The sequence below is a fragment of the Merops nubicus genome, unplaced genomic scaffold, assembly GCF_000691845.1.
Source record: "Merops nubicus isolate BGI_N331 unplaced genomic scaffold, ASM69184v1 scaffold35436, whole genome shotgun sequence".
Classification (NCBI taxonomy): domain Eukaryota; kingdom Metazoa; phylum Chordata; class Aves; order Coraciiformes; family Meropidae; genus Merops; species Merops nubicus.
The window spans coordinates 3,402-24,628 of record NW_008617591.1 but is presented as its reverse complement, the minus strand read 5'-3'; the positions used below and the strand labels follow the sequence as shown (position 1 = coordinate 24,628).

Sequence of the window (21,227 nt, the reverse complement as noted above, 5' to 3'; positions counted from 1 at the left end):
GCTGTAGATGTCTCAGCTTTTCCTTGCTTCTCTTGTGTCATTTTTTGGTTAGCCTGAGTGGCTTCAGGCACTGAGCGTTCAGAAGGTCTGCACTGGCTTTTGTGCAATCATTTGGGCACGGAGTTTCTACTGGAGCAGGTTATTTATTGATGAGATATTTGAACTGCATAGAATTACTGAAAAGCCTTTGAAGTTCCTACTGGGAGTCTCAGTAAAATGCAGTGAATTTGAGCAAGGAATGTAAAATAGCTCAATTATTCAGGAACTGAAGTTAATGTTTACAGTATGAATTCTCAATGTAAAAAAAAATAAAATAACATGATGATCCTCTTTGAGCATGTAACTCTTTGTAATGCTTTGATTTTTCTTGTTTTTCTTCTTTCCTTTAGACCTAATACAGTGCACAAATGAAATGAATGTGAATATTCCACAGTTGGCAGACACGCTCTTTGAGAGAACTGCAAACAGCAGCTGGGTCGTAGTGTTCAAAGCTCTAATTACAACACACCACCTCATGATGTATGGAAATGAGGTAAGCTGTGATTAGGTCTGTTAAAGCCTCCTTGACAGTGGTTTAAAAAATTGTCTTAATCTATGTATTTAGATTTTTTTCAAAGGTCTTTGCTTTTCTGTGTTGATGGCTGTAAAGTAGTTCTCCAGAGAAGAAAATACAGCTTCCTCATTTCAGTGCTGAAAGGGATTGGTGTTTGCAGTTTACCTGCAGGTATCTGGGTTGAGCTGTGAGTGACCTTTCTAGAATGAAGACCTGGAAAAATTCTGATGAGCTTTACTTCATTAGGCTAGTGCTTATCAGTAAGAGCACAGCAGAAGTCTTGTTAGCACTCCATAAATGTGTGGCCAACCCATTAACAGATAAGAATACTTACTAAAGCAAGGAGGGGTATGGTGACTAGAATATTTGATCTTGCAAATCATCATCTAATGGGCTGAATCTTTGTATGTTGTCATTATTGACATTCCTTCAAAACGAGTTTCTATCGAATTTAGTTCACTTAAATTGCTTCCTGACTATGAAAACTTTCTCAGACAATAACATGGCATTAGAGATGTGGCCTCTCTTGCACAGTCCTTCAGTTAAAAACTGAACTTTGTCTTGGTCAGGTCAGTTTAATCCTGAACTTGTGTGTAGTTGTGATGACTACTGGAAACGTTGAAATGATGATTCTTAAAGGTGCTGCTTCCAGCTGTTAAACTGCTCTGAAAACTTGTGTGTTGCCTCTTTTCCCCAAAGCTGTGTAAACTAAATTGAAATGTTAACAGAAAGCACACTGTGCTTCATTTCCCCCAGTTATTTATGTGCTTAAATTGTCATTTCAACAGATAAAGGCTGAAATTAGACAATAACATCAAGTAAAATTCACTGCTTGGAATTCACTAATTATTCCAAGTATAAAGCCAAACTGAATGCTGTAAATCAGTATGTCTATTTTATTCTGTCTTCTTCCAATACAGTTCATATCTACACACTGAAACTTGTAAGCAAAAAAAAAAGCAGACAGCTGAACCAGAAGAATTGCTCAAAATTTAGTGCAGTTGTGGGCTACTGATCCTTTGCCCATACAAAGTTTTGTAGTGCCATAAAAGCTAAATTTTTGTCTGTACCAAAGCTGCTTCTCAGCTTTGGATGGGTATATTTGAAACTTCAAGAAGAGTTCCTTTATACCTGCTGAGATAATGTGGTTGAAACACTAGTTCTGTAAATTCAAGTAGAACATGAGTGTACTCCTCTTCTAATATACTGAAAAAGGCCTTAAATTTTAAAAATATCAGATGTTTGGCTTCTACATGAGTACAAGAAAATATAGCAGGTGGTCAAAATGTTTTCAGAGCAATCGCTGTCTTGTTCAACATGACTGCCTGTTTTTTGTGATGAAGTCTTGGGTGAAACAGGGTAAAAACTCCTCTCACTTGTGCATTGTGCAGTGCAAGACCCGTGATACCTGGAGAGTGAGAGTAAGCTTTGGCCCTTTTAAAATGAGATTCAGAAGAGTCACTGATTTTGAAATGTGGATAGACACCTTTTGAATATCACTGTTCTGTTCCTGCTCATGTTCCAACTGTTTCTCTTCTTCTGTATCTCTTTGAATGCAGTGTTAAGATGTATAAAGACCAGATAAACCAACTGGAAAGCAGAGTAAGAAGTTAAAACAGTGCCAGAACTATTGGTAGGCAAGCCATGTGTGGTAGACTTGTGTGAACTCTGAGGCTATAGGCTGAGTTACTGATGAGAAGTTATTGATATTGAGTTATTGGTGAGGTGGTACATGACAAGCTGGGGAACCATTTGGGCCCCTTGGAATGTGGAAGTTCATTTCATTTGAAATAATACTGGTGAGAATTCTTTTTGCTGTGTTAAGCCCTTGTTACAATTCTAAGAGCAGGTGCTGTCCTGAGCCTGACTGAAAAAATGGTGCTTTTGTGGAGTGCCATAGCCCAGACCTGGCAGACAGGTGGGTCTCCACCAGGAAGGGTGAGAGAACAGCCCCTGGGTGCTGTGGCAGCAGAGGGAGTCAGATCAAAATGTAGCGAGTCCCTCAAGCCATACTGATCCTAATCCTCTTTTTAGGCACTAAAACACATACAAAGAAGCAAGAAATTACAGTTGGAGGGGGTTTGCATGGAACAGTGGCAGTGAAACTTTTAAAGTTACCTTGCTATCTGGGTGTGTTTGTCTCAATATTGCATTATTTGTGGAGCTAGCTATTTGTCAAAACATGAATGTTGTTTAGTTAAATGACCCTGTTGTAACCCCTGTGCTGCTGCTCACCAGGGTTCCAGAAACATAATTTTTACTAAAAACTTTTAAACTTTCTAACTAAGCCTGTCTCCCACTTCTACTGCAGTGGCAGATCCATGCAAACCTTGGGAGCATGGATAATGCCCCCAGTATTTTGTTTTGTGTTTTCCAGCTTGTCTGTTCTAAACTGCAAGGTCAACCTAAGCAACTTCCTCTAGGATTCTAAGTGTTCTATTTACTCACGGACAGTAATGTCTTTTTGTTTAGTTGCAGCTTTTGTTCTTGCCAATTTTGGATTTCAGAGACTTTGCTAATCAATAGTTTCAAGTTTTTCTATATATTTTTCCTTTTTAACTAATTGATATTGTGGATAGAGATGACTTAGTTACAAGATGAATGTAGTTTTCTTGTAATATGCTTAAGGGTTTTGGACTCTCACAACAATGATATTCTCAACCTTTTCTTCACCAACAGCGCTTTATCCAGTATCTTGCATCCCGAAACACTTTGTTCAATTTAAATAACTACCTGGACAAAAGTGCCATGCAGGGTAAGGACCTTTTCACTGGCAGAAATAACTCCTGCTTTTGCTCTGTGACAGTGTCTGTGTTGGTGCACTCTAGGAGACAGACTTGTAAATGAAAGGGTATTAGGATTTCTGTTGCATGAGGCACCAAAGAATGTCTAACCAAGGATGTAGATAGAAGGAAAATGAGATTCTGTATTATCTAGCTGAGTGGTAGGAATTTTGTCTGCAGCATATGTATCATGTGTGTGCACAGCTGTAAATTTTAGAAAGTAAACTCTTAACAGTGTCTTAATTGTCAATGGTAGAAAAGATATTTTTTTTTAGGTCTTTCTATATGTTTTTGAAGCATTGCAGATCATTTACCAAAGTCTTCAGCTTTTACTAGGAATGTATTTTTTGTCTAATTTCAAGAACCATCTTAAGAGCTGCTTGGCTCTTGCGTAATATTTTATGCTTGCTTCTTACCTACTATTTTAATGTTTAGCTGTGTGTTCTCATAATTGCAGTGAATCCCTTCCTAATCTTAACAAGTTGGGAAGAAACTAACGTGACATCTCATGGTAAAAAACAGTGAATCTCAAGATTCTGGGAAGTACCTATGAAGGGCTTTTCATGCAAGTTGATGTAAAGTGGGTTAGTAGGAGAACAGATCTTGAAAAGAACTTAAAAAAAATCATACCCCTTCAAAATGTCTAACTTCTAAATGCTTCACTTCTAGGCTATGATATGTCTACCTTCATTAGGCGATACAGCAGATACTTGAATGAAAAAGCACTTTCATATAGACTTGTAGCAGTTGACTTCACCAAAATGAAAAGAGGGTAAGACTCACTGCTTCTGTTGTTTGGCCTTCCATACTTGGGGGGGAATACCTGTTATTCTTGAGCACACCATAAGCTGGGGTTCCTTTCGGCCCTTCGAAGCAATGCAGTGTTGTTGAAAGAGCATAACATGCTGAGGAGTGTTGGTAATCTGTAAACGTGTCTCTTCTACTCTGCAGGATAGATGGGGTGATGAGAACCATGAATGCTGAAAAGCTGCTGAAAACTCTTCCAATCATACAGAACCAGCTTGATGCGCTCCTTGATTTTGATGTAAGTGCTTTAAGCTCAGTGTCGGGTAACACTCATTTTGAACTGTTTCATTATTTTATTAAATACTAATTTCCTTTCTCATTGCTTTCTACACAGGCAAATCCAAATGAGTTAACAAATGGTGTTATAAACGCTGCCTTTATGCTCCTCTTTAAAGATTCCATTAGACTTTTTGCAGCATACAATGAGGGGATTATTAATCTTCTAGGTATGTGAGCATTTTTTTGGCTTTTGAACTCTTGTGAAAAATATAGAGACCCCTAAAGGACACAGATTATTTCTGACTGCATCTTCCTAATAAATTCTCTGCTCTGTTACCATTAATTTAAGCCTGTTTTGGTTTCAGTGGCAACTAGCACAGGGTTAAACATACGCTTCTACCTTGAAGAACACATCTTGAAACAGGAATTGAGATGATTGGATGGCTGATGGGACTAAAGCAAAAATACCATAAATGTGTGGTGGATAACCTTTGGCAGCTGGCCTGTAAAAGTACTAGTGAGATACCTGGTACAATGAACATTTAGTATAGTCACAGTAGACTGATTTCTGGTTTCCTTTACTTTATATCTTGGTCATTTCAACTGGTACCTGAATCTATGTGAGCCTAGTAGATTCCATGTAAGGTTTTTGTTCAGGAGTGATAAACTCTTAGCAAAACCCTCATGTGGGTTTCAAGCAAGTTTCTGAATTGGAACATCTGATCAGTTTGTTATTTTAATCCATTAGTTTTTACTCCATGAAATACCTATGAATATGTAGGGCAAAACTGTAGGAAGTGAAGCATGTGGTGAATAATCCTTTTGGTAGGTCAGTTCAGTGTATGTGCCACTTCATCAACCATTCTGATGTCTCTTGGATATTGAGCCTATTTACAAACATCAAAATGTATTGAAATAGGGTCTAAAAATTTAAGTATATACCAGGAGTATTTTCAAAGAATAATATAATTTGCCTCACTGCCAGCTAAGAAGCTGACTTCTTGAAAATAGCCCCCTAAATGCTTAATTTAACAATTGCAGTGACTTGCCTCCATGTTTAATAAGGCTTTGCATTATATTCTAATGTACTGAAATAGAAAAATCAGTGTTTCTATATTGACTTTCTACACAAGGTGTTGGGTATTCCTGCAGAGTTTAATGCCTGAATAGCTTTCAGTTACTCCTGTCTCCTCTCCCTGAAGCTTGTCTTGAGTTAACTTTTATAATACTGTCAGCTTTTTGCTGGGGAGGCTGTTATCTTACAAGAGTTTTATTTGCATCCCCAGAAAGATATTTTGATATGAAGAAGAACCAATGCAAAGAAGGCTTGGATATTTACAAAAAATTTCTAGCCAGAATGACCAAATTGTCAGAGTTCCTCAAAGTATCAGAGGTAAATAAACCTACGTCTGTGGAAAGGATATTATTTAGCTGTCTACACTGATACAGTAATCTATATTCTTCATAACATCTTCCAAACAGATTGTTTAATTTTGCTGTACAAGGATGTGTTCTGCACATTAGGTCTTGTAAAGTTTGTATATACTTCATGTGAACTCAAATTCTTGGGTGTCCTTTTTATTAGCCAGACAACATAGTAAACTTTCTGAAGTGTTGTTAGAAATTTCATGAATGATCCAAAAATGTCTGAGCTGAATGTTAGAGTACATATACAGTGCTGTCCTTTACTGTAACTGCTCAAAATGGAAAATTAGTTCCAGTAAGCAATGTGGGTGCTTGTAATGCTCCCTGAAAGTTGTTCTTCAGGAGAGAGTTAGGCTGGGTGAACAGTTGAATGTGCTTTGAGATGCAATTTAATGCACTTGTGATTTCCAAGATGTGTTGCTGGTGAAGTTTTATACTAGGTCAGAAAGATGTGAATCTCCCTTTTCAATATGTTAGTTTGTGTAACATTCAGACATCACTGGGATTTATTTGCATTGTCACTGCCTGTAGTAATGTACTTTTTTCTTTTTTTTTGTAAACCCAGCAAGTTGGAATTGATCAGGGTGACATTCCAGATCTTACTCAGGTTAGTGTACATATATTGGTTATAAAATAATTTTATTATTTGAATTTTTAAAGGGTAGTGTGTACCATAGTAATCATTCACCTTGACAATGTATTCTCTGTATTTATATATGGGAAATATGTATGGTAGCTTTTCCCATGGATTAAATGTACTGACTACTTGCACTTTGTAGCTCTTATGAATTTTTTTTAATGTAAAGCAATAAAAGTCACAGAAGATAGTTTTCAAGAACTGTTTTTTTATCACAGGGGATTCACTGACACATAAGCCACATTTAAAGATATGAAGGGCAATGAACTGGAGTGTGAGAGGTATAGAATATTCAGGCTCTTTAAGTGGAATCAGTGTGAAACAGTTAAATTCTAATGTGTAAACTTGGAACAGTCACATCTAATCCTATGTTACCTTTACAAAATTAAATGTCATGGGTTAATCATGTAAAAATACCTACTGTGAAGGTTTGCCTAAACTTCATCAGTTTCTTTAAAATGGAAATCAAATCTGGACCACAAACTTCCATGGTCAGTATTGTTTATTACTGCCTACAGTATGATTTCCATCTGAAATCATACAGGTTTCAAAGCAAAGACCTCTTAATCTTTCTAGCAATTAATATTAATGCTTTTAAGAACTTCTAGGGTTTTGTAGGAAAGAAATATGACTGTAATCAGTAGGGTAAGAGTAGGTAATGAGCGAAAAACAGTAGTTTGATGGTTTTCTATTGGTGTTTGATCTTAGTATCTTATGGCAGTACTAATCAAAAGACAATATTTGGCTTGTCTGTGATATGCTAATCAAATTATACTCAAGTCTGAAGTTACCCTTCACTGGGTTTGTGGGCAGTTAATTGTTGTGCAGTTAACTGCATCATTAGATGTCCCTTCAAAGCAGGGTTTTTTGATTTATTGAGAATAGGGTATTTAACTTTATTTTGCTGATTTTTATTTCTGAAACGTTCAGTGAGAACCCTCTTTATATCTACTGTTCTCACAACATTTTTCTGACAGCTCAGCTCTTTTAAGTGCACTTGGACATGAGAGCTCTGAACTGTGGTGCTAGATGTCAGCATCTTGTGTGTTTTGGCAATTTCAGGGCCATTGTTAAGTGTTCCACTTCCGTAGTGAATTTTGTGGGTTTTAAGAGTTGAATAATTGTACATCAATTTAGTGGCACATTAAAAGAATTTGCTAAAATTTCTTAATACTAGGGTTTCACAAAAATTAAATTTTCAGTGTACTTGTGTTTCCAAAATAAGTTCTGACAGGGTCATGTCTTCTGTTTCTTTTCTGTTGTACCATGTTTAGTATTTTTCCAAATACTTTGTTTACATTTCTGGTATATATTCTGTTGTGGGATGTGTGTATTTCAGAGCTTCCTTCAGTTGCTCCTGCCAACAATGGTTTTATCTCTAGAGGTTTGTTATTACTACTGCTATAAAAACATTTTTCTTCCTTGATTCTAATGTTCACACTACTGCCCCTTTATGGTTCCCATAAAGAAGACAGTGCCCTTTGTAGGTGGCCAGTTTGACAGTGGTGGTGCTTGCATTCTGTTTATAGCTGTTACTGTATTTCATGAATGCAACTGGGTTGTTCTCCTCTGTGTGGGTGTTAATCTGTCAGGTGTCTTTGGGTGGGGGGAAGGAGACGGTACCATAAAATACAGCCTTTTTCAAGTCAGTCTGTATTAGCCCAGGCATCTTTTCTGATGTAAAAACTACTAAGATTCCTTCCCTCAGAATTTCATCCCTGATAAAATGGATGTCTGCAGCAACAAGAAAGTTCCCAAAAGTTACTGGCTTCTTGTTTTCAGTTTTTATGGTTGAGGGGGTTGTTTAGAGGGTTTCAGAAATGTAAGTCTAGAAGACACTTGTCCATACAGATAAGTGTTGGTGTGTCTTGAAAAAAAAAAAAAAAATAGGAAAAACTTTGTGGAATTAGAGTAGTCTCCTGCTATGAAGATTATCTCTCTGGCTGTGTCATGCAATACCTTCTGCAAGCTCTTGTTCTTCCTGAAAGATAAAAGTGTGGGGGGTTTTGGTGTTTTTTGGTTTTTTTTTTTTTTTCATCCCTGATACATTTCAAAATGTTCCCCACTGGGGTTCAGCTTTCTAGTTTGAATGCTGAATTTGTTTGATGACCAGTGGTTGAGGTGACTACACTGTCTTAGCTTATCTATTTATAGAAAGAAATATCAACTTGGGCCTGAACTTTGTCAAGCAGTCTTATAGGATTATTCTAATGGCTTTTCTTTGCATCTCTCACAGCACGAATTGGCCCTCATTGAATGTGGGAAGCTAGAATTGGGCTCAGTGTTTCAGAGGGGACCTGGCTAAAGTCTTTTGTGATTAATGTTTTTCCTCTTTCCAGGAAATACTTTGGTCTAGCTTTTAGTACAGAAGGGTCAGCAAGGGCAAGCTTGTTTTTATTCCAAATAATGCCTCTCGTATCTGTTCTACCTACACAAAGTTGGCAAGTGGTAAGAGAGGCTTAATGTCTCTGAAACCCTGCCAGATGAGGAGGACTGAGCTGGCAAGTAGATTAAAACTTCAGAGGTCTATTCCCTTTATCTGAATCTGCAGCAGGATTTATGTCACTTGTTATATGGAGTTATGGACTACCTAGTTAAAAGCCAAAGAGCCATGTGGCTACAACAGCAAGGCAGTGAACTCTTCCAAAAGTGCCAGCCTAGTAATTTTGCTTGCTGGAGGTTGTTTTGATAGGGTGATTTGGAGAAATCTTCCTTCCTACTAGGACTGTGTAATCAAGATGAGTTCAAATTTTTTTTCTGAGCTTTGAAGCTCTTCCCTTTGGTGTTGAAGAAATACTTCTGTAGTGGGTATAAATGGCAGAAAGAAGACAGGTTGTAATGGGCACTCCTTTCTTCTTTTCTGTAGGAATTGAAGCAGATCTGGTGTGCCAGAGTCTGTATATTTTAAACTTGCTGTTTTCTGTTACCTATCAGTTAAAATCTTTTTTCTTGGTTACTCAATAATGGCATGTATGTGCTCTCAAAAGCCTTGGTAAGCCTGTGAGTATTGGTTACCTAAAGCTCATATGGGTGTCTCAGGTCTTAGATGAAATGTCTAATCCCTGGCTTCCTGCTGGATTTAAGTGGTGAGAAGTCTGAGGTTTTTTGAGTCTCCTTCATTGCTTTAAAACACAGCATAATGTTTAAAAGCTTTTCAAAACCCAATATTATTTCAAGTGATGTGGCTAGTTTCTAATATTTTTAGGCTACCAAAGGTTCTGGAGCTGGTTTGTTGTGTAGTCATGTGTTGAGTAGCCACTCGGCCTGCCATAGTATTGCTGGATCAGGTTGAATTGGATTGCTTTGTTTTTTTAATAAAACTGAACACTCTGCTCTGCTGCAGTGAAGTGTTTCTAATGCAAGGCTTTGACTGTAAATATTTGAATGGGAAGTGATTTGTTACAGGGGAAAGGGCATAAAAAATGCAAAGGCTTCATTTTAGTACTCCGTGAGTTCAAGGAAGTACTTGTTAATCAGCTGTGATCATTGCATTAATCTTAACATCACAAACACTGTTGCCAAAACCAAGAGTGCAGCTTGCATACACAGAAGCAGACCTGCTCTGGGGGTATCCTTTGTGTCTCTGGTGCCACTGCTCTCGGAGCCACAGCTGCCTAGAGAGAATCCAGCTGTGCAGCAAAACCCACAGGCATGACTACTGATGTGAGGTTTTGTTTGGTTTTAGCAGATGAGGAAGTTAATCTGTATACTCAACAATGATGTGTTGTCTAGAAGCATTGTTTTATAAATATTTTAATTTTAGGCACCCAGCAGCTTGCTTGAAGCACTGGAACAACATTTGGCTTCTGTGGAGGGAAAGAAAACAAAAGAAGTCTCTGCTGCCAGCAGGTGAGCACCCAATGAATTACAACAATGTCTCTGCTTAGGATTTGTCATCGTTACACGAAGAATTTTCAGGATTCAGTCATTTGGTGTTCTTGAGTTTTATTCAGTTCCAAAAGTTTTATTCACTTCTTCCTAGAAGTATAATTGAAGTGTTCAGTGAGTAGTAGTCTGATACCTGGATTCTAAGTGTCACTGAGCTATGTATGTCTGCCTGTGTCTGACAGACTTCTTACAGTGTGATAAACCACTGAGCTGAGACCTTGTACATTATTCTTTTTAGCTTTTACTTGTTTTAAATCCTTTGGTCTATAAGGCTTCTAAGGTATTTATTGAGGCTTTTTTTATCCAAGATATGATGGTATTTGTCTTACCTCTCAGACAATGAATTTCTCTTACCATGGGTACAAAAGTGCTTCAGTCCCTTCTCAGAACAGCCAAATGAACTCAGGTGCTTTGTGCTGACAAGAACTGTCATTGCTTGTCAAGTATGGTATCCATGTGTATGAACAGTACTTGTGACTGAAGAGTGGGAGATCTGTTTCGGCATAGGCTTTCTCCCACAGAAACTTGGTAAAGCTTTCTGTGCCTCTGCCACTTGAAGGGAAGAGAATTCCAGACTAGTCTATATGACCTTAAAGAAGAAACACAACTGGTCTGTTCTGCATTTTCCTGTTTCTACCTGCTGAATCTTGAGGAAGGACTCATGCCCCTTTTTTTACCAAACTCCCTCATTATTGGGGTGTCTGCATTTCTGTACCAGAGAGTAAGGGAAGAAAAGACTAAAGTGGAGGGGGAAATGACACCTAACTAGATAAGGCATTTGAAAAGTAAACTATAAGTGATGTATATCTAACATTTTATTAAGAAAACTTTTTTTTTATTGCTGTTTTTAGAGCTAGTGCCCTATCCAGTGCTGTTTCCACACTTGCCAATACAGGAATGTCATTTAGCAGGATGGATGAGAAGGAAAAGCAGCAAGCATTGGAGGAGGAACAAGCTAGACTGCAGGCACTTAAGGTACTATATTTTTTTTTACAGATTTGTATTCTGAGAGTTTTAACTGGATACAAGTGAAACACAAGATTGGCTTAAAATACTGTATGGTGGAAGGACTCTCATCTTGAGAGAGGCCAAAGTATGATTCTGTAGGATGCAGATGTGATGGCTGCCAGTATGTACCTTCTATACATATATCAATGTACCTTTCTATACATATACAATATACCCTTCTACACAGAGAACTGATATAAATAATTTATATACTTCCTTACAAGAGATTATTTTTCTCAAAGATTCACAAAATGAGTATACAATAGTTCCAGGGTACTTCTCAGCAGCTGGATGTGCAGCATTGCTGTTTTAAGACTGATTATTGGTAGGAGGGAGTTTTTTCCCCATAGTGTATGGGATATGATGGCAGTGTAGTTCTTAGTCATATTGCTCATAATGAGAATATACACAATAGTTCTACCCACATGTAACTGCTACCAGCTACAATTCTCTAATTTAGTTTGAAAAACTGTTTGAGATCATATGAATCTAGCTGTAGTTTATGGACTTTGAATAATAACACACTGGAAAGAAAATCAGTGTGTTCTTTTTTGGTTCCTTAATGTGCTTTCCTTTGCTCATTGGTACTTGCTGAGTAGTCCTCTTAGGAACATCCTGGTCCTTCAGGGTCCTTTTAATGTGTTTATACCACTCTTTCTGAGAACATACACAGTACAGAGTCTCAGACAAGGCAAGCTGCTTCTCTTGCTGAAAGCTCCATCTCTAGCTCTGTCACGTCCTGGCCACATGCTAGTGGGGCAGTTGGGAATTGTTCTTGTTACTTTAAGGTCTGTAGACACACCTGAACAATGAAACAACTCTGCCCACGTCCTCTGAAGGCCACATTGTGAGAGCCTGAAACTGTTTGGAGTGTGAAAGTAAGCTTTGGTAATGCAGAGTTGAGTTTCACCTCTGGAGTTATGGGAGTCTGAAGATTAGCTACTTGCTGGATTTGGTGTGAGGTGTTTGTGTCAAATCAGTGTGAAGCAGCTTTTTTGCTATTAGACTACAGTGGTAGTGTGTCTTGCTGCCTGCTGCTGAACTGCTGCACTTAAACATCACCACAACACTTGCTGAGATTCGGGTTTTTTGGTTGGAGTTGGTTTTTTGGTTGTTTTCAGGAGTTGCATCAAACGTCTCCCCTCTTTGCAGCCCTACATCCACTATACTAGGATGTGTGTAGCTGCTGTAATGGAATTATTAAGTCGGTGGATAGAAATGGTCACTGGAGGCAAGGAAGCTTGCAAGCTCACTCAGTGCTTTACCTGAGCAATGTAAAGCAATGTAAAATGTGCACTTGTGCTTTGACCTGTGCTGTCTAAATGAAGTGGGCATACCTAGAGGTAATGAGTGATGTCAACCTAAAATTAACAATGTAAACTAGGTTTTTATTTTGCTAGTTTAAGAGCAACACCATATGGATATTATGAACTGAAGTATGAAGAGATGCTAACAGCAGAGTGAAAGGTGTGTGTTCTTGAACAAAGGTCCATGGGCTTGTTTCTCAGAGTGACTAGGAAGGGAGCCTAGAATGTGACTAGAAGTGTTTTACTTCTGGGCAGCTGTAGGTAGGTCAAAAAAATAATTCTTTAAAACCTCAGCTCCCACTTTTTTTTTTTTTAAAGGCTTTGTTAAAACAAATACTTCCATCTCTAATTTCACTTATCTTTGTTTTCAGGACTTTACAGAAGAATAACTTTTATTTAAGACTGTAATTAAAATTTCTTTTTGAAAAAGGTCTCCAGGACTGAAGCATTGAATTGTATTCATTTATTAACACAAACTGTCCATCTCACCTTTCAGGAGCAGCGATTAAGAGAGATTTCTGTAGTACCAAATTCCACTTCCACATCAGCATCCCCAGGCACCTTATCAGGAAAAAGTGTGAATACCACTGTAGCTGTTGACCTCTTTGCTGTACCAGCACCCACAACAAATAGGTGAGAGATACTTTGCTTTCTGGAGCAAGCAGAAGTTATTGCATTGGCCTGGAGCTTCACAATCAACTGATCCTAGTTACTTGTCAAGAATAACCTTTTGCTGATGCTTCCCAGCTGCATTCACAGGAGTTTTGGTAGCAGTCAAGAAGTGCTTAATTACTGGTTTTGTTTTGTACTGCTATTATGGATGGGCTACTAGCAGACAAGAGGAAGTGAGATTGGTGTGTTTGTGACACAAAGAATACAATTAATAGAATGCCTACTACAGATCTTCATATTTCTTCTCTCACTCAGCATGCCCAACCTTTCTAGTGATCTTTTTGATCTTCAGCCTGCATTTGTTCCAACTGTGCAGAGTACTCCAGCTATATCAACGTCAGCAAGCAGTGCTTGGGGAGGTAAGCTGATATGGTGGTTTCACTGTCTAAGTGATAGGTAAATTCTTAGAATACAGGAATAAAATACAGATTATACTCAACTGAATCCATATCTTAAAACTTGAAATGTAACTAAAAATCAAAGTTGAAAAGTGCTGGGAAATAGTAAACTAAGCAGATGTAACTGAAAACATGCTGGACCAGTATTTCCATTCCATTGTGATACTGAGTGTACCTTTCATTTAAAAGGCCCTGGTGACTTCCAAGTTCTTAAAAGAAAGCTGTTGTTCCCAGTTTCTTGCACACAGCAGTCTCAGTACCCTCACCCATCCCTCTAAAGAATAATCAGGATGCATTTCAAATAAATGTCATAAAAGCTGAAATAAGGCAATGTTAACACCATTCTAAATGCTGGTATTTTCATAGGTGGAATTGATACCTTTATGTGCTATATAAAAGGTAGATTCTTGAAGCCAAAAATATAGGATCTAACTTCCTTGATGGATTAATGTTCTGTCATTCTCCCCCTCCTACCCAATGGCAATACTAGAATTGTTTCCTCTAAATAAAGACAGCTGTTAAGATTTTTATCTGAAACTAAGAATTTGCATCTTTAATGAACTGATCACTAGGTGGGAAATTTACAGTGTGACTTTGTCTAGAGATTCTCATGTTCAGTCACTTCAGTCTGTTTTCCTTTTCCATTATTTGTACTCTATTCTTTCCTTCACTTCTGCATCTGAAAGGTCCTTTCTCGTCCTCAAATGGTTGTGTTGGTTCTCCACCTCATCTGGACATCTTTGACATGAAGCCAGTTGAAGAAGCTGTAAAATCTACCACCCCTTTCATCAATTCTACTTTTTCCTCCAAACAAACGGTGGAACTGTTTAGTGGTAAAAAACCAAACAAACCCCATGTAACTTCTCTGCAACTGGAGATGATAATGCTAATAAACTGGGCCATGTAATCTTCCTGTGGTTTGGACCAATATTCACTTTTTATTAAGTTAAAATGGTGCATTAATTCCAGATGTAGTAAATTGTTTCCTTAGTTTTAGTTACTTCAATTGTAGAAATAATTGTTTCACTGAGTTTGCCCAACCTAGATATCATAAGACTTTGCATGTTGCTGGAATTTTTGTGGATTTCTTTTCTACTGCAATCTCCTTTCTCTTTTCTAATGGGGAATGCAGGAGTTACTTGAACTTTTCAAATTTGTTAAATAAAAGAATACCTTTTTATTACTAAAAATCCTTAATTTTTAACTGCAGACTTAATTTTTGGGTCCCCTCTTCCTTTTTCTGTTAAACTGATCTTATTTTCTCCTCTCTTTTTATGAAGATGACTTTAGTGGTCATAAACCTACATATGCTTCTGTGTATCATCCTCTGACTGTTGATGGTAATTTGATTCATTTTTTTAAAAAAAAAAAAACCTTTCTGGTTTGTCTGTAATGGGTGGTATTACTCCATGGGTGTGTTTGATTATTCTAAACTTTTTTTTTCCCCAGGTTTTCCTCTTCATTCAGCTCCTCCGAGTACCACCTCTTCAACAATTAACGTGGACTTCGATGCTGTTTTTGGAGGAAAATCTACAGCACCAGAGTACAGGACTACAAGTGGTAAAAACCAGCTTATGACTAATTCACACCCTACAGGCAGCAGTTGCTTAACAACTTAGCATAACTGCTATTGCAGTTCAAAATTTAATAACTTAATACATTTGCAAGCTGATTATAGGGCTGATAAGAGACAATCAGCTCAATTGTAGTTATCTTAATTAAAATTTGCTTTGATTTATCTCATGTATTGTGTAGTAATGGTTTCCTCTCTTTTTTTTGGGGGAATGAACTTTGAACATGGCCCACTGGATATCTCTTAATGGGTAAGCTTAAGCTAATCAGTTCTCTGTGCTTATGGCTTCAGTGTTTTCTCTTGATACATGATAATTTGTGGATAACTTTCCTCTATTTTCATTGAGATGTGTTGTAGTTCTAAATGCAAAACTAGTTGTATGTGTTGCTTGAAGCATAACTGAGTTACCATCTTGGTGCTATTCTGCTATTTATTCAAAGTCCTTAGGAACACGGAGCAAAGGAACCCTTGTGTATGCTCAGGATACCAGCAGTACTGTGAAATTACTGCTATATTGTGTTACCAGAACCCTTTGAAACTTTTTAACAACCTTCTTTCTTGAGTTTTAGGGGATGTTCATCCCAACTTAAATACCATCCATTACTGTTGAAGTAAAATGAAAGATTTTACTAGATTAGTAGCTACAGTATAGTATTCCATAAGAAAATGAGCAGTTAAAAGCTTCTGTCTGTGTCTTAGTTCTGGCGTGTTGAACCTCCACGTATAAATACTCAAACCATGTAGTGTTCTGTAAAGAAAATACCTCCTTGGCTTATGGATGTCTTTGATCAAACACAATGTAACTGTTGTGTTAACATGGCTTTTATGTTCTTTGTTCAGCTTTTCACTTTCTAGATGATGTACTGCAACCCACAGTACCACCACAAAGTCAGAGAGCCCCTTCAGCCAACCAGCAAAGTGGAAAAATCTTGGCAAATGACCTCGATTCTTCACTTGCTAATCTAGTGGGAAGTAAGTGTGAAACTTTTAAATGTAAAACTTTTCCATTCGTTACTGAAAACAATTGTTGTTTGTTTCCCCCCTCCAAATTAAAAATAGTTAGATTTTTGTCTCATTTCCTACAGATCTTGGCTTTGGAGGAACCCCATCCAAAAAGTAAGTGTATATATGTACTTAAGTATTTTCACATGACTGACTGGTAGTCCCTGACACAGTTTACCAGCACTAACAATAGCAAGAGTCTGTCTTGAAAGTTATTTGGTACCAAGAGCAGCAATGAAGCAGTGAGTTTGTGGTCAGTCACCCTAGCAAGGTCAACAATTCACTTTAATTTTGCAATTGTTATATTTTTAAGTATTTTTATGAATCACCGTGAAGATCTTGAAGCTATATAAAACCCCAATGCAGTAAAGATAGTTTACTAACTTTTGTAACACAAAATGGAGCCTCCAGACTTCATCCTTTCTGAACAGAGAGATGTTAGGAGTTACTGAAATCCTGAGTGGTTCTTCCATTTGTAGATATCAGCTCTGTCTATGTATTAAGGCATGTTTTGTTTTTCCACTATGATGTTACTCTAACTGTTGATTCTCTGAAAACTAATACCAGAGTTTCTTTTTAGATCAGATATGCAGTGGACCCAGCCTACAGAGAAAAAACTGACTGGTGGAACAAACTGGCAAGCAAAAACAAGCACATCAACCACGTGGAACCCTACTCCCTTACCCACTATTCCACATATGGTAACTTCTGTACTAATTTCACACTTCATTGTAGAAAATGCTACTTCCCTGTTTGAATTAGACTTGCTTGACTTAAAGAATAGCAAAGGCTGTCTGGAACAATGCACACACACATGAACCTATAAGAATCCTAGGAGTATGTTTCAAGGGCAAAGTTCCTTTGTTTTCATTCACCTCAGTTGTCAGGCACCTGAATTATTGGGCCAGCAGTGCTTTGGACTTCTGATAATGCTTGACAGCAACTTCATATTTACACATAACACAGTGCAAAATACTAAGTGGAAGAATTTTCATTCTTTGGAGGGATATTTGTAGGCAACTGACTTTTCCTATGCTTTTAAAAGACATTTTCCAAGTATCTGCTTTTCATACATATTTACACAAATACAAACCGCTTCTGAAATTTAACTGCTTTAGAGGAAGGAGGAATGCTCCTCTCAGATGTACAACTAGAGTAATTTCCATATTTGCTATGGATTTTGGACTGCTGTCTGGCTTTATTTTCCAGGAGACTAGCTTTGCCTGTAATGCCCATTTTCTTCATCTTATGAGAGTCTGTTCATTCAGAATCATTGGAGTTGAATAGGATATTAAATCCAGTGTTGGACTCAAAATGAAATTCAGCTAAGGGGATGCCCCAGTTGTATAGCACTTTTCTATGAGACTTAGGAGGCCATAAAATCTTTCTCTCTCCTTGGTACTCTAGAACATGTTACGCTAGAGTGCTGCTGCATTTTTAGTTGGGAACGTTAGAGGGCACCTTACCACACAGGGATTTGGGTTGTGTGTGTTTGTATCACATTTGGATGTTTAACACTTGCTGGTTTAAGTGTTTGAGTGCTTTATGCCAGCTGTCTGCTCACTCCTTTGCTTGGAATTCCAGCAACTAATGATGCAAAGAACTAGCTCAGCTATGAGCTTTTTTAAAATCAGTGCACTTAATGCATGGCAGTATGAAGTGCATGCATCACTGTGCCTGTGAACATGACCTGATGTAAGTTGTTACCAGCTTAAGATGCTTTTTCTTTCCTCATATTATGATATGTGGCAGACATCAGAAACTATGCGAGCAACATTGACCTGACTAAACATCTGGTGCTGCTTGGTTCTTTATCTGAATGCTCATTGCCTTTCTTGTTTTTCTCTGTGCCCTGCTCACACATACTGGGAGGAAGAAGGAATATTGCATGCCCTGCCCTCTAGCAGCTTCTCACACAAATGTTTGTGCAAGCAACATACTCAAATCTGGCTAGTTTCATTAAAATTTCTATTTTTGCTCTAAGTCTTACTAATGGTAGCTCTCTAGGCAGGGAACCTACTGGAGTTAACAGGCACAGGTACTGGTGATACTGTCCTCACACCTTTTTCCCTTTGCTTTAATTGTTCTAATAAATGAGTTGAGCATAGTTACAAACAGTTATGGTACAGGACTTGAATCCAGCCCTTGGTTAGAATTGCCAGTTCCAAATACCTCTTCAATAATTTTCTGTCCTTACTCCTTTTGCTGTGCCAGAATGGAGTACACTATCCTGGATATGTAAGTCAACTTCTTGTAAACATGTTGGTTATTTTAAATATTGAAAAAATATGTATTTTTTCCACACATGTATATTTTCTATATATGTTATATATGTTCATTTATGTATGAGCTTACCTAAAATGTTCATATTTTCTTGATTGAAGGTACCTGCTCCTATTGCATACCCACTGACCACGCCTCAAGTGCCTGTATATGGAATGGTAAGCCATGTGACTGCCCTGTGTTCCTGAAAGACCTGGTTGTCTCCTCCAGTGGGTCTCCTGGCATGTGTTTTGCTCAAATCACCCAGCAACTTGCATGTTTTGTTTCATAAGGTCAATAGTGTGTGAAATCTCATAGCTTTTGCCCCACTATGCACTGAAAGGGATTACTCTTTGATAAAGCAATTTTTTTTAAAAGCTTTGATTTTGTTTGTGTCTGTGTGTATTTTCTATTACATTTATTATGCAAAAAGATTCGTCTTGTAGAATTAGTTTGAATTTCATATACTGGTGGTGTGGGGCTTTTGTTTTTCTAACAGGTACCTCCTCAGGTTGGAGCTGCTCCTTTGATGGCACCTCAATCAATGATGTATACACAGCCTGGTCTAAGGCCAACAAATCCTTTTGCACCTGTTTCTGAAACTCAGGTGAACTGTTTTCTTTAATCCTGAGATCACTCTGAAACTTTCAGTCTGGGTAAAAGCAGCAAAATGCTTCATGAATGGCTACTAATGTATTTCTGTGTTTGGAAGTGAGGAGTTCCTCAGTCAAGAGCAGCAGCTTTTGCTGGTGAGGAAGCAAATTCAGATGGTAAGAACATGCAAATGTAGGAAGCAAAGAAGTAGTGAAAATCAGAGGTTTAGTGGCTACCCTCTTACTGCACCAATATTAAAATGGAGGTGGTGAAGGACATATGTAGAATTTAGACTTCCTATGGCAGTAGCTGGATGCTTGGTGTAGTCATACTGACCACAGCAGTGGTGAAAGCTTCCTGAAGGATCAGGTTGTGAGGAAGTGAAAAAGGCAGGAGCAAGAGATTTCTTTAACTTGAGCAACCGTGAGCTCCTGTCATCCAAATATGTTGGTCTTAATAGTCTTTGTGGATTTTTAAAGTGCCAAAACTTAGTTTTAACTCACAATTAACAAGGCAGATGAATAGATTCATAATTGTAAGCCACTGAGGAACCACGTGTTACTTAAGTGGCATTCACGTGTCATTTCTCCTTCACAGATACAGTTCATGTAAAGCCGCCAAAGCAGCAAGATGTGAGAACAACCAAATACTGGTAAAAAAAGACTGATATTCAATCTTTCCATGATGTATTCCTGAACAGGGCAACTGTTTCTTCCCTGTCTAATACAATATTATTTTGGATTGCAATGCTTTAGAGATTCTTGTTTATAACAGTCACTGCAGTGTGAAGTCATGTTTGTTCACTGAGGGGTTTTTTTAAACTCCTCAGAAGAAAACTGTATTTTATTGAGGTTGACTCGGAAGGTACAAGCTGGATTATCATCTTCAAAGCTGAGAAGAAGGGCTACATGATTGCTCTCCAACCTTATTCATCAGTGGATTACCTTAGGAAGTTAACTGAGGGTGTCAAAGCTATTTATTTTCTCCATAAATTCTGTGGCTGTTGTAACCAAGGCACAACACAAATGAAGTTGAGCAATAAAATTTTTGTGCTCGATTCAATACTCTGATAGAGCCGTGCTTGCGTTGTCATAAGGCCAATATTGTGTGAAATCAGACAGCTTGTTCACCTTAGAATAGCTTCTAGTCATTTGCAAACTTTATAATGTGATTTTGAAATGCTGTGAATCAACAAGATATCTACATACTGCTTATATGGATATTAAAAGTAATGAATTGCTGCACTGGTATGTCAGTGTTACGTGGCTAGTTGAGAGAGCCAAGCTCTGGTGTGGGCTGGAAGTCTGTGGTGGAATAAGGGAAACAAGTGTGTCACAGAAGAGCACGTGGAGGCTCCAGCAGGAGCTGCACTTCTGTCCAGTCTCTTCTCTGCAGGCAGCATCTTGAATAGCTTGAGGAGCAGCAGCATTGGGAGCCAGGGCAGGTCTGTATCCCCAGGAGCAGCAAATAGGAGCAATTGGAAAATCTTGTTCCTACTGCCAAAAGAGGCAAGAGAGCCTTTTTTTTTCTTTCTCCTCCAAAGTCCATTTGGTCAAAAGAAGCAAACCTTGCAATAGTGCTGACACTTGTGAACTGCCAACTATATTGAAGTTATCCAGCTGTAGGAAATAGTTTGTGCTGCTTTTCTGAAATGAGAACCTAGTTGTAAACCATATAAAAAAATATTTTTGTAAATATGTGCAGACTTTTAGATAATCTTTTCTTTAATGCTGCAGTAATCTTTTTCTTCTATAGTAATTTCAAGGTAAAAATGCTATGTTAAGAAATCCAGACTCTTTTTGAGAGGAAAATCTTTTAAATCAACTAATTTATGAAGTATGCTATTTGTGATGGGTCAGATGTGTACAGACTTCTGGCATGTCTTTTGTATTTAATGATCTTCCTCCAAAACTGAAATTGGCTGTGAAAATGCCTTATCTTGTATTTTTTCAATGTCTGATGAAAAGTGATAGCATTAAAAAAAGTAGTAGTTAATAACAAGTAAATGGAATTGGGAGCAACCTTTCTTCTAAAAGTCTTGTGGCAAAATACAGTGAAGAGCTCTCCTGTAAAATGACTTCTAATGATTAATATTAAAG

The 21,227-nt window shown here is 37.8% G+C and overlaps 1 protein-coding gene across 2 annotated transcripts; it reads left to right on the top strand.

Annotated features, from left to right (window-relative positions):
- The first annotated feature begins 395 nt into the window (after positions 1-395).
- On the top strand, positions 396-20,396 carry LOC103775732 (phosphatidylinositol-binding clathrin assembly protein-like). 2 transcript variants are annotated; one of them, XM_008943203.1, is made up of 20 exons: positions 396-532; positions 3,233-3,308; positions 4,006-4,108; positions 4,288-4,381; positions 4,478-4,589; positions 5,649-5,755; positions 6,353-6,394; positions 10,188-10,273; positions 11,164-11,287; positions 13,124-13,260; positions 13,555-13,658; positions 14,384-14,530; positions 14,978-15,037; positions 15,147-15,257; positions 16,126-16,242; positions 16,356-16,386; positions 16,853-16,973; positions 18,657-18,713; positions 19,034-19,141; positions 19,726-20,396. In XM_008943203.1, exons 1-20 carry the CDS (start codon positions 413-415, stop codon positions 19,738-19,740), a joined length of 1,872 nt encoding a protein of 623 aa, XP_008941451.1. In that variant the 5' UTR covers positions 396-412; the 3' UTR covers positions 19,741-20,396. The 2 variants fall into 2 exon arrangements, with proteins under 2 accessions (XP_008941451.1, XP_008941453.1); XM_008943205.1 differs by lacking the exons at positions 14,384-14,530; positions 14,978-15,037 and having other exon boundaries at positions 398-532.
- Positions 20,397-21,227: the final 831 nt, after the last annotated feature.

Excerpts from the sequence above, each read along its gene's own strand:
- LOC103775732 (XM_008943203.1), top strand. The coding sequence starts at position 413 with ATGAATGTGAATATTCCACAGTTGGCAGACACGCTCTTTGAGAGAACT. Across the intron at positions 4,109-4,287 it reads TTCACCAAAATGAAAAGAGG|GATAGATGGGGTGATGAGAA; the intron begins GTAAGACTCACT and ends TCTACTCTGCAG. Across the intron at positions 16,387-16,852 it reads GGAGGAACCCCATCCAAAAA|ATCAGATATGCAGTGGACCC; the intron begins GTAAGTGTATAT and ends GTTTCTTTTTAG.